Below are 13,603 nucleotides of genomic sequence, written 5' to 3'. Positions count from 1 at the left end.
ATCGAAACCAAACTATCATTTACGTTTTGAATGGTTTTTTAATGGTTTTTCAATGGCATGTGAAGAATAATAGTACACAGACATGTTTTCGAAGAATAATAGTACATAGACACGTCTTTTCTTCTTTTTCTCTTTCAAACTATGTCTTTTTCTTGGTTTCTGCATTCAAACTCTGTCTTTCTTCTTTTTGGCTTTCAAACTGTCTTTTCTATTTTTTCGTTTTCAAATCAACTATTGTATCACATGCAACATCCGTTGAAGATGTAATTAAATTTGGTTTGCAGAGCATTCCATCACTGCTTCACTGGTGAGCTCCATCTCGCTGTCCATCCGAACCATCTTCCTCCATGCTTCTTCTCTAGCCTTCTTGTTTTATAATTCCTCTTGGACCATGATCTTGTTCACAATCTCTTGAAGAAGTAATCAAATTTGGTTTGCAGAGCATTCCACACTTGTAGCTTGCAACCAGCGGTTTCAATTCGAACGGTTCCTGCAAAAAGGAAGGTAACAATTTTACAAAAATGACCCACCAAGAAACTCCGCATGGAATTGAAGAGTGGCATTGTAATGTTTTATTTGGATTCAATGTATTATTCAGGGTTCAAGTACTTTATAATTATGTGAACTAATTATAAATTTATAATACCACTGTAGTGTACGTATCGTATCAGCGCGTACGTTAGTAAACTTGGGTCAATAACCACAAGTACTATTTTCAATGATTTTTTTGTCAATGTAATTCATGGATTATGTTTAAAATGTGAAAAATAGACAACCTGCAAAAAATCAGGCCTAAAAAACCTTGTTTTAGGGTCAAAACCTTGGTTTCCCCCCATCAATTGGAAAAAATCCCAGGTTTCGACCGAGATATGGTCAAAACCGAAACGAACTCAATTTGTGGCTGGTCGAAACCCGAGTTTTAGAACCTTGCTTGTACCACAAGTAACTAATTACCTGTACAATAAGAAACTAAAACTTACCATTCAAGTAACTAAAAAATTACCCAATAGTAAAATTATGAAAATACCTTTGATTAAAACTACAATAATACTCTTATCTAGTATTACTAGTTACAATATTAACCCATCCAAAAAATAACTAGAAGAAAAAAAAAAAACCTCAAACCCTAAGTTTGAACAATTGAAAACAGACCAAAAGTTGGTCTAAAATATCTAAACCTCTTGTTGGTCCAGTTCCCATCATTCTCCCTTGTTCGAAAAAAGTCGTCTAAGAGTATTAAAGTGGGGAAGGCCCTTCAAAATACTACCACTAACAATGGATATCTTTGTCGATCTAACGAAGCCAACTTTCAATGCACAATCCAAAAAAACAGCAACATGTATACCATTTTTAATGAAGACATGACATGGAAGCACAAATTCAATTGGTTCAAGTGTTGCAGAATCAACCGATTTTGTGCTCCTCTTCAGGTTGAATTTTATCCGGAAACTCTACATCTTCATCTTTAGTATCTTCAACGCCACCTTTTCTTGCTCAACTGATTCTTCCTTACATATTATGGTCCACTGTTCGTCCTCCTTGGCATCGAGCTGCTCTCTTCAATTGTTGGATCATCCATGGTACAAGATTTCATGATATATCGGCGAGATATCGAAATATTTCGGATATTTCGAGCCTATCGAGACGAAAAGCTCGAAATGAAAAAGTATCAAAACTCAACGATATTTCGTGAGTCCACGAAATATCGTCAAAATAATGTTTTTTGACTTAAAGTGTCACGTGACACTTGTTTTAAATGCCATATTTCACAAGTCTCAGTCGATATATCGACCAAGACCTGCTGAAAGCTCAAAGTTCTTTATTTTTTGCTCTTCTTCCTCTCTTCCAAGCATCATCCAAGCCTTGTTGAAGCTCATTTTTTACGGATTGTCGCCGGAAACACGTCGAAGCCTCATCTAAGCACATCCTCCAAGGGTTTTTCACTATTTAAGATAAATTCTTTTTCTTTAAAACTAATTTTTTTTTAAATTACTATGTTCAAGAGTTGTTGGATGATGATGAAATATTTATATGTTAGACACAGGAGGCCGATCTACAACCTCACAGTGTTGAAATTTTTTTTACATATGTATTTATATTTTATATTTTCTGGTTTTAAAAATTGATTTTCCTACAACTAAAATAGGAAAAAATTAGGGGTTCTATAACTTAGATGGGGATCAACTAAATATATGTTAGACATCAATGACTTTGTGTATTGAGTTATTGACTATTAAGTCTTTGACTATTATGGAGTTTATGAGTTATGATTTATGACTTATGTCTTATGAATTTTCATTAGTTTGTTTAAATTTCTTTTATGTCTTTTACTGCCTAATCAATGTCTATTTAACTATTTATACATTACGGTCGGCGACCGTATACTGTCAATCAAGGGTGCAAACCCAAAACACCACTTTGAGTTCTAGTTTTTTGCAATATGAAAGTTTAAATGTCTGTATTTAGCTTAACTATGGGTGTCCATGAAGTATCAGCCCTTGATATGGCCAAAAACCCATCGAGATGTACTACCGAAATATGGCAGAAAAAATGCAGTATTTCAGTGAAATTTCGGAAATTTCGGGTGTCCGTGAAGTATTAGCCCTTGATATGGCCAAAAACCCACCGAGATGGACTGCCGAAATATGGCAGAAAAAATGCAGCATTTCAGCGAAATTTCAAAAATTTCGGGATATTTCGGATATATCGGTAGGCCCGAGATGCCGATGTATCGCGAAATCTTATACTATGGCTTGATGCTCTTCAGTAATGGGCTCAAAAACACTATTGACAATTTCTTGTTTCCTTATAGCATACTTGGTGGTGGGATGATGAAGCTAAGAAATCTAGTTTTAGAACTTGGTAAAGAACTAAAAATGAGGAGGATTTGAAAAGGGATAGATCAGCTAAAAATGAATCTAAGAAGATAGTGGAAAAGCAAAGACTCAAAATGTGCGGATCTCTAAAGCAATTTGAGCACAACGGAAAGGAAAAAAGATAATTATAAACTAGCTAAAATGAGGGAAAGGAAGAGCAGAGATTTCAACCCTATTAGATGCATTAAAAGCGAAGATAACATCTTAATAAGTGATTGAGTATATCAAAGAGAGATGAAAATAACTATTTCTACAACTTACTAAATGAAAACAATACAAGTAATAATGTTTTAGAAGGTTGCATAACCATCAAGAAACCACAAGTCTTAGATATATACGAAAAATTAGGGTGTCTAAAGTAAAGGAAACTTTAAAGAATATGAAAATAGGTAATGCTATAGGTCCATATGGAATCCCAATAGAGGTGTGGAAGAGCTTAGGAGTCTATGGAATAACTTGGCTAACTAAGTTGATTAATAAGATTATTAGCACAAGAAAAATGTCAGATGAATGGAGGAGAAGCATTGCGTGGTTCTGTTTTATGTAGAGGTGATATTTAAAACTATAATAACTATAGAGGAACAAAATTGATGAGTCATACTATGAAATTATTTGAGAAATTAAAAAAACGCTTGAAGCAAGAAATTAATATTTCAGAAAACCAATTTGGTTTTATGCCAAGCAGATCAATCATAGAAGATATATACTTGCCAAGGAGAACAATGGAAAGATTTTCAAAATGTAAGAAGGATCTCCATATGGTCTTTACTGACTTAGAAACAGCCTATGCTATAGTCCCTAGAGAGTTAATTTGGCAAGAATTAGAGAAGAAAAGTGTTTCAAGTAAATATGTGCACATGTTTAAAGATATGTATAATGATGTAGTGACAAGTGTAAGAACTGTGGAGAGGCAGGGACCCAGGGTAGTGAATTCTCAATTACAATTGGATGACATTGTTTTGGTGGATAAAACAAAAGTAGGGATAGATTCAAAGTTGGAATTATGGAGATCAACCTTGGAATCAAAAGGTTTTAAGATAAGAAGAACAAAAACAGAGTATATAGTATGTAAATTTAGTAACAATAGGATTGAAAATGAGGTGGTTAAAATTAATGATAGGGAGATACCACAAAGTGAAAATTTTAGGTACCTACATTCAATCATAAATAAAGGAGGAGAAATAAAGGATGATGTTGCATAGAGAATAAAAATAGGGTCGATGAAGTGAAGTGGTGTGTCCGGTGTGTTGTGTGATCGACGTATTCCGTCAAAACTCTAAGGAAAATTCTGTAGAGATGTTGGTAAAACTAGAAAAGATAAAAATAAGGAATGAACACATCAGACCTAATTTAGGAATATCTTCGATACATGATAAGTTGCAAGAGAGTTGTTTGAGGTGACATGGACATGTGCAATGGAAGGGCCTTTGAATGCTGCAGTACGGAGGGGTGATTTGGGGTATGCCTAAAATGACTCTAGGAGAAGTGGTGAGGAAAGACATGCATAGCTTAGGACTAGTAACAAGTATAGCTTTGAATAGAACTGATTGGAGACAAATGATCCATGTAGCCAAGCCAATTTAGTTGGGATAAGGCTGAGTTGAGTTGAGTTGAGTTGTATACTTCTCTTGATATTCCTTCTTGATGTCGGCCAGCCTATCCTACAAATTTACCACCAAATTGTAGATGTACCTACGTACATCATTCATGGCAATGAGTGGGAGGTAACTAAGTTTTGCTTCCAAGTTTGACTCTGATACCAAATCTGATGCAAGATCGAAGAAGAAAAAAAAGAGGACAATCCTAAGCAATCACACATAGGCTTCTAGGCAATCACACCCAAACTTTTAGGGCATCCCACCTAGAAATGGAAGCATTTACACCCAGTGTATGAAATTTCGCTAAAACTGCCAAAATATTTCGGTTGCGCAAGAAACCGAAACAAAATGACTATGGAAAATTATATGCCAAATGTATCAAAATTTCACTGAAATATTTCGGGTTCAACAGAGCATGAAATCCCAAATTCCGAACCTTGTTTACAACCCCATGGTAAAAATCTCTATAGGTTGTAAACTTCATGAAACTTCATTCCCTCCAAAGTGACTTACAAGTCTTTATATGGGCATAGACTTCCACAAGCCTTAGTTGCTTATGCCACTTGCTTGTGGCCCCAGACAACAAGTAACTAGTTACTTTCGCTTTAAGAAAGTAGCACTCGTACCCCTTAACTAGTACAATAAGTACCTAAAACTTACCTCTCAAGTAACTAAAAAACCTATCCCTAATATTAACAATTATATTATTTCCCTTTCTGAATTATGAAAATACCATAAAAACGAAATTAAAATATTATCCCTAATAAAAAAAACAAACTCAAACCACAAGTTTGAAAAATCAGAAACAGCCCAAAAGTATGTCCAGAATAACTAAACCTCTTGTTGGCCCGGTTCCTCATCACTTACCAACCACTATAGCCTTGCAGTTCAAGCTACATTTTGCCAATATTTCTTGATTATTACAGCTGCACTTCCTTCTGCTACTGTTTGTCATACCAAAAAATTTATTAGTTGTTGTTTACTTTTCTTTCTCAATTTCCAGTTAGTCTCACAAACTATTGTTGTTTAATGTATCTTAAAATCAATTCTTGCTGTTGATCATGAGATTCTTAAGTTATTGATACAATCGACCAACCATTGATTTCACACCTGAATTCCATTATTTCTTTCAAATTCTGGTTGGATTCTTGATCTTACAACTTCCAGCAACAAAGAAATGGTCAAATCTTGATCAGATTCTGGAGTTCCCAATAACCATCAATAATTAGTTCTCCATGATCTTTTCTTTTACGATTTGATATTTTTTATTCAATCACAAGTGGGGAGCAGGATTCATAGACAGGCAAACATATGCAATCTATGGACGGGCACCTAGTTCTACCATGTAGCAGGTCAGATGTTGCTGAAATTTTGTGGACAGGTAGACCAACGTCCACTGTTGACATGTCAAGTTTCAGCCCAAACAGAACTGGCCACATGGCAAAACAAAGCATTAAATCAGGACTATAAAATCGGGTGTGTGGACATTCATGGGAAGGTAAGCCAATACATGGGAGGAAATATGATCAAATTCTTCTGCCCCATAATTCCTTTATATGCTCTTTTTCTTCTCTGCTTCTACTACTGAAACAAACCAGAATATCCCTCCCTCAGGAAATCGATAAGTTTTCTATCTCCCTCATCTAATCTACATCTCTAACTAGATCTGATTTCAAGTTCTCTTCTGTCTTATAATCAAATTCAGTTATTCTTGCTATAATTTGACCAGAATTGACATCTGGTTCAATCGTACTGGTCATTATAAGAGAGAATTCAAATATGGTTGAACCCCATGGTTCATTAAACCCAATACAGAACTCAACCAGTGTTTGGTGGATTTCTGATCAAGACTGTTGAAAGTTAAGTTTCCTCACATTAAGCCCTAAATCCGCCATCTGAAATTCCAATTTTTTTTACTTGGTTAGTTTATGTTTCCCACTTCTTTCAATTAAACAATGCCCTAGTTCCTTTATTAGGCTATTACCCGCAGGATATTTTAGATCTATGATCCCTTGCCTGCATCAACCGTTAATGTTTCCACAAATGAAATATACTAACTCAAAGAGTCAAAGAGCATAAGAGAATAAGAGAGTTAGTAATGTAGAAGGGGTTCAAGTAAAAACCATTCTACACTAGGATCGATGATAGGTTGCAGCAGAACATCAAAATAGCAACAAAATCAGAATTAACAACTTATAGAAATAAAACCAATTCAACCAACAGTTTGGATCCAGACTTGGATCGAGTGGAGGGTATGAGAGGGCCTTGTGCTCCAAATTTCAGCCTATTATGATGGCTGTTTGGAGCCCAAGTTGCTGCTAGTTTGCAAGATCACAATAAACTTTCTAATTTTGATTCCAATTCATATCTCAGCAACCAGCCATCATAGTATGCTCAAATTTGGAGCAGAAGGCCCTCTCCTCATACCCTCCACTCGATCCAAGTCTGGATCCAAACTGCTGGCTGATTTGGTTTTATTTCTCTAAGTTACTAATTCTGATTTTGTTATTTTGATGTTCTGCTGCACCCTATCATCGATCCTACTATAGAGTGGTTCTTACTTGAACCTCTTCAAAATTATTTCGTATCAGAGCCATACAATGGCCAGCATGGACAATAATGTTAGGGAGCTGAAGAAGTTCATAGGCAACATGATTGATCTTAAGCAAGAGTTCCAAGAGTTTAAAGCGGATTCTTGTCCTGGCTACCGTCCACCTCCTACGAATGCTACTATGACACTGGAAGAAATTCTACAGATGTTAGATCAACATCTCAATGGCCCTACCAAGGAAGTCCATGTCGAAGTCGTCGTCAAGGTACCTACCAGAGACGCTAAATTCAATCATTGTGGGTATGGGATCTAACCCCAATGTAACAAATTTGCGAGCCTCGATGATTATTGGTCAGTCAATCCAGCCCTTGATGGTGATAATGATGATGACCTCTTGGATTATGATACTGAAGAGACAGCCGAGCTGATTATGGTCCCCCCAACAAGAAGAACCCGTCCAGATCACCGGTGCACAGGAGTTTGAAATGGAGGAGTTCAAGCCCACAATGGAAGACAATTCGGTTGTCATGATAAGTTGGTTATAAATCTGATCACGTAGAGTTCATCCTTCCAAGTGAATTCTTCCAAGAACGAGAGCCGCGTCTACAAGATTTCATTCCAGACATCATGGAGTTGCCAGAGTTCTACAACGGCTTGAAGATGGATGTGCACCACACAACACTCTTTCCTATCCTCTTCAAAATTCGAGGTCGAATTTTTTCTAAGAGGAGGAGAGTTGATGTAGGACCACACATGAGGAAGAAGAGGCTAAAACACAGTTCACTTTAACAGTGTCACAGCCTATATTTTCCTTGTGTGGAGATATTTTTTAGAAGATTTTGTGGGTCCATCAAGTGGAGAAAGATTCTATATTATTGCTACAATAGTTTAGGTTCTATTTTCAGTTTCAAAAAGAATATTAGGTTGTTTCTAATTTCAGTTTGTTTTTATTTTTGTTCCCTTGCTTGTTTAGAAGACTGAACTATAAAGCCTAGTAGTTTCTAATTTTAGTTACCTTCTATTTTAGTTAGGATTTAGTAGTTTCTATTTTCCTAAGTTTCTATTTTAGATTAGTTCTTCTTTTGAAAAGTTTCTATTTTTATTGTGAGCATGCCTAAGCTATTAATAGGACACATATTGTAATGAAGGAAAATTTGAGAAAAGAATTTTCTAGCCAATTTAGCCATCGAATTATGGGAGATTTTCCTTATTTCAACTGCTGAAATAGTTGAGTGAGAGAGCCATTCCCCTACCCCGTTCTCTTCTTCCCCCACTCGAACTCCACATTCTCTGTTGTTTGAGACCACAATTGAATGCTGGTGTTGCATCAGTGAAGGACTAGAATACATCCCCATATTCAACTAGAAACAACTGCTGCTGCTGATCACAACCACAGAAGGATCAAGTCACCCCTGCAGATCAGTTGTCTGCCCAAAATTCTCCAGCAACTTCGAGCCTACACTTCTCTACAACCTGAGCCTTGTTTCAAAAGGGCTTTGGAAATAATGTAGAAGGGGTTCAAGTAAGAACCACTCCATAGTAGGATGACTAAGATCGATGATAAGTTGCAGCAGAACATCAAAATATCAACAAAATCACAATTAGTAACTTCGAGAAATAAAACCAAATCAACCAGCAGTTTGGATCCAGACTTGGATCGAGTGGAGGGTAGGAGGAGAGGGCCTTGTGCTCCAAATTTCAGCCTATTATGATGGTTGGTTGCTAAGATATGAACTGGAATCTAAATTAGAAAGTTTTTTAGATCTTGCAAACCAGCAGCAACTTGGACTCCAAACAGGGATCGAGTGTAGCTGTCCTTGACAGGGTTCAGCCCTCCAAGCGCTACCGAAACAAGGCTCAGGTTGCAGAGAAGTGTAGGACCGAAGTTGCTGGAGAATTTTGGGCAGAAAACTGCTCTGCAGGGGTGACTCGATCCTTCTGTGGTTGTGATCAACAACAGCAATCCTTGAAGATGATTGGGAGTTGAATCTGGTCTTCAAAGGGTATCTTCACAGTAGTTTGTGGCAATCACAAGCTAACAGCAGCAGTAGAGATCGAGTAGAGGTAGGAGAAGTAGATAGAAAATAGGAGGAGGAGGGGTAGGAGGAATGGCTCTCTCAGTCTGAGTCTCTCACCCACAGCTATCTCAGCTATTGCAGCAAAGGAGGAACTCCCATACTCGATGGCTAAATTGGCCAGAAAATTCTTTTCTCAAATTTTGTTCCTTCATTACAGTGTGTGGCCTATTAATAGCTTAGGCAAGCTCACAATAAAAATATAAACTTTCTAAAATAAGAACTAATCTAAAATAGAAAATTAGAAAAATAGAAAAATAGAAACTACTAAATCCTAACTAAAATAGAAAGTAACTAAAATTAGAAACTACTAGGCTTTATAGATCAGCCTTAAAAACAAGCAAGGAAACAAAAATAGAAACAAACTGAAATTAGAAACTAGCTAATATACTTTCTAAAACTGAAACTAGAACCTAAACTATGATAGAAATAATATAGAATCTTTCTCCACTTGATGGGCCCACAAAATCTTCTAAAAAATATCTCCACACGGAAAATATGGGTTCCAACACTGTTCACGTGAACAGCGTTTTAGCCTCTTCTTCCTCACGTGTTGTCCTACATCAGTTAGTTATTCAATTCGTGGGGACTCAGCAATGGAGCTCCACAAAGGGGGGGGGGAAAGGAAACATAAGCAAGAGTGCAAATCAAGAAAAACTAGGATTGAAACCCACACCAACATCTCTTAGGGAGCACAGAACCTTCAGCTACTGAAACCTACTTGTTCTTATACTCACAACCTCCAAAGAGCAGCAAAGTTTTCCTAATTCCACATCTGCAACACACCCATCCCCTTACAAACTCAACCCCACTCTCTTCCCAATACCAATAAAAAAAAGAGAAAATCCAAGAAAAGAAAAAAGAAACAAAAAACAGGGAGAAAAGAGAATCTAAACTTTGGAACCTAACAAGAAAGAATTTTCTCTCAAGTCTCAATAACTCCAGCCCTTCCCTTATATGACCCACAAGATGAACTTTGATATAACTAAGGAATTATAGAAAGGATCATTTTCCTACGAATGCCATAACATTGAAGACTCTACAAACGTGATTAGTTAATTTCCACATATTTACATGAAGACCCAAAATCCATTAAGATAGCTTGGGGAAAACATAAAGCATCCCACAGGGACAAAATAATGAAAAAAGATATTTTAGCTTACCTTTCAATTGCACAGAAAGTTCTTGTTCTTCCCGCTCCAGCTGCTTATCCTCCTCACTGCTTTCCGTCTCCAGCTTCTCATCTCCAATACCTGAAAGCCCCTCAACGCTCTGTTCAATGTCAAAAACCTCTTCTTTACTTTCATCAACAAAATTCCAGGGAACATAACCCTCAGCAGTTGCCCATTCATCACTTACGCCACCCTTCTTCAAACCAAACTCCTTGTCGATCTCCTCAAAAATATTACCTTTCTCAGTCGGATCTTTCAACCAAGACTCGTCGCTAGCTTCAGCTCCCCCAGCAGGGATACTCTCATCAAGGATGCCATTGCTGTATGTAATCCCAGACAGATTACCGTTACTGTCTTCATTGCCAAAGATCGAGCCCTCGTCATCTTGACCATCTGGCGAGAATCTCCAGGAACTCGAGGAAGTTGGACCTTTATTACCATCATCTCCGTCCTTCTCTCCACTGCTTGAGAAACGAGCCTGATGGAGAATGACACAACAGCTGTAGTGTCCTGCAATTAGTACAAATTTGTTACAACCATTGAAGTGGTAAAATCATATCGAACTCATAAAAAAAAAAGGGTATAAGTTTCTAGTATTTGGTGTTGACCCAGTGAAGATAATAACTACAGTGAAAATCAAATTATAAAAAGGTCACCACATCTTTTTCTTTTTGTAACCTTGCATATTTTGTACTACCTAATTATGTAAAAAAAACTATTTCATTAGATAAAAAATGCAGTAAGGTTGCTCCATTGTGACCAAGTGGTCATGGGTTCGAGTCTCTGGAAACAGCCTCTCCGCGAAACAGGGGTTAGGCTGCGTACATTATGACCCTCCCAAGACCCCACAGTGGTGGGAGCCTCGTGCACTCACCCTTTTTTGTCCTTACCTTTTCACGCATTCTTGTTATCATTTTTTTTATTTTGCCTCAAGCAAGAAACATGTGTGTGAATTTCGTCAACTTCAACTGTTACAACTATTATATAAAATTGCCTTTTCTAGGAGAACTGAAACAACTTCACCAACAACTTACACAGCTGAGTGTATTACAAGATCACCTGAGTAAAGTCTTACTACACTCTCTAATTACCCTAGCTGGTGTGATTTCAAAGTTGTCAGGTATGCATTGCCAAATAACCACTACTCGCTACCTCTCAATTTTTGTAGAACTCGTTTCCTTTTTGCACCCAAGGGTGATAGACAATTCTTCTTCCTAACAGAATTCAGAGAGATAACTTTTATTGCAAGGGAAGGTCAATAGATTCCTATGGACCTCTGAAAGATTTTAAGGCAATATTTTACCCCTGCAAAATTCCACTGACTTCTGTAGTTTCATTTATAGATCGAGTATTGAAATCAATCAAATAGCCGGTATAATCAGCATATTGTTCCTCCTGCTATTTTTTATCTACAAACACCAAATAAAAACTTTTATTCCTAACCCTCCCTTCCCCCCCCCCCCCCCCCAACACCACACAACTTAAGCCAAAAGTTTCAGCTTCTTGAATTTTTCATTAAGTTTTGGGACTATTTCGTATCAAGCTCATAATTTTGATATTGTTAAGAACAGAAGTTTCCATTGCTACTGACTCTCAACTCCACAACCCAGATACATTCAGCAAGGGTTCAACTGCAATAATGTGATTATAAGAGACAATGGTCAAAATCTACTCAACTCAATTCAACAAAGTCGTATCCCAACTAAATGGAGTCAAGTACACAAATCCCGTATCTCCACTCAACTCTATTTAAGGTTGTATTAATTGTTAACCCAAAGGTGTCCATATCTCTTTTCGTTGCTTCTCCCAAAGTGATTGTCAGCCTACATCTTGTTCTTCTAATTCCTCTAATCTGCACCTTATCACTCCTCTTTAATGATGCATTTGATGGCCTTCATTGTAGATGCCCAAACCAGTTCAAACAACTTCTCTCAACTTATCACTTCATGGAGCCACTTTTGAATTACCCCCAAAGTGTGCTTTTCTTATTTTATTGTAGCTCCGAAGCCCAGGTAAAGGAGGAGGTTTGGTGTGTCGGGTGGGCAGCTTGCATCATAAAAACCAAAGCCAAACCTTAGCATGAATCCATAAGAATTAGAATCTGAACACTAATTTGTACATGTTAAAACTTACAATTCTAGTGCTCCACTTCAGTAGACCATTTAAATAACCCTGCGTACCTTCATGAAGTTTCAGTGTAGATGATAGCTAATTCAGAATTCATAAGAAGAAACATCATCCCCATGTATCCACCTATTAACCTCATAGAGCAATGTATAAAATACCTAGAGTGCAGTTTAATCATAAAAGGAAAAAAAAATTCGTAGACAATGTATCCAACCTATTAACATCATCCCCATGTATCCAACCTATTAACCTCATAGAGCAATGTATAAGATACCTAGAGTGCAGTTCAATCATAAAAGGAAAAAAAAATAAACTTATGTTAGACAATGGCAGTGTTCTCTTAACACAGGATCAGCAGATGTTCAGGAGAAAAAATGCTGAGGAGATACCTATTAGTCATAGAAAATCAAGTGCCCATTACAAAATTGATCACAATCAATAGATTAACTCAGCCAAAATTCAGGTACCGTTACCTTACGTTTCTGGTGTTTCTTTGCTATTTGTGTTCCCAGCACAAAAACACCCAAAAGACCGTTTGATAAACCTGTTTTGTTTCATATGTTTTTGGTACCATAAATCAAAATTTATGGTCATTTATGCATCATGTAACAGATTTGTAGAAACAAGTTTTACTTGTTTTTACGATTTTTGTATCAATTGAATGAAAGTGTTTCCCGATTAAAAAAAGAAAATACAAGAGGCCATCTCTCAACCTTTCTCTATCACGCCCTTCTCTCAACCTCCTTGAAGAAACCCTGAGAAAATTCTCGCCCTTCTCTCCACCTCCTTCTTGGAAGATCTGAACAACCGTTGGCCTTCCAAAGGTCCTGAGTTATTTATGCTCCCTCATTCTCGCCGTTTCTTTTACTTGTCTGCAAAGAAAGTACTTGCACCGAAAAGCTCGTGTTTTTACGCTTCTGCCAATATCCTTGATCCTTCTAGTCATCTTCTTCAACTCCTGCAACGTTCCATCGACGCCAGATCTCCGAAACTTGTACAGTAATGCCACGGCCAAATATGCTCTTTTGGGTTCCATCAGAATCTGTTTCTTGCCACGAAACTCATCTCCGCGTATTCCATATGTGGAATTCCAGGAGATTCTCTCCTTGCCTTTGATTTGGTTTGCAAAAAGAGTGTCTTCCTTTGGAACTCATAGATTAGTGGGTACTCTAGAAACCATGTGCTCAAAGAGGCCTTCAAGCTT

General features: G+C 37.2%; 1 protein-coding gene across 1 annotated transcript in view; it reads right to left on the bottom strand.

Moving 5' to 3' along the window:
* Positions 1–13,603, bottom strand: part of LOC122662193 (30S ribosomal protein S9, mitochondrial) — a 45,538-nt gene that overhangs the window by 23,305 nt on the left and 8,630 nt on the right. The window contains exon 3 of the mRNA XM_043857766.1: positions 10,264–10,782. Within this exon, the coding sequence (XP_043713701.1) occupies positions 10,264–10,782 (519 nt within the window). The remainder of the gene's footprint in view (positions 1–10,263; positions 10,783–13,603) is intronic.

The sequence above is a fragment of the Telopea speciosissima genome, chromosome 5, assembly GCF_018873765.1.
Source record: "Telopea speciosissima isolate NSW1024214 ecotype Mountain lineage chromosome 5, Tspe_v1, whole genome shotgun sequence".
Classification (NCBI taxonomy): Eukaryota; Viridiplantae; Streptophyta; class Magnoliopsida; order Proteales; family Proteaceae; genus Telopea; species Telopea speciosissima.
This window is presented reverse-complemented; position numbering and strand designations above follow the sequence as displayed.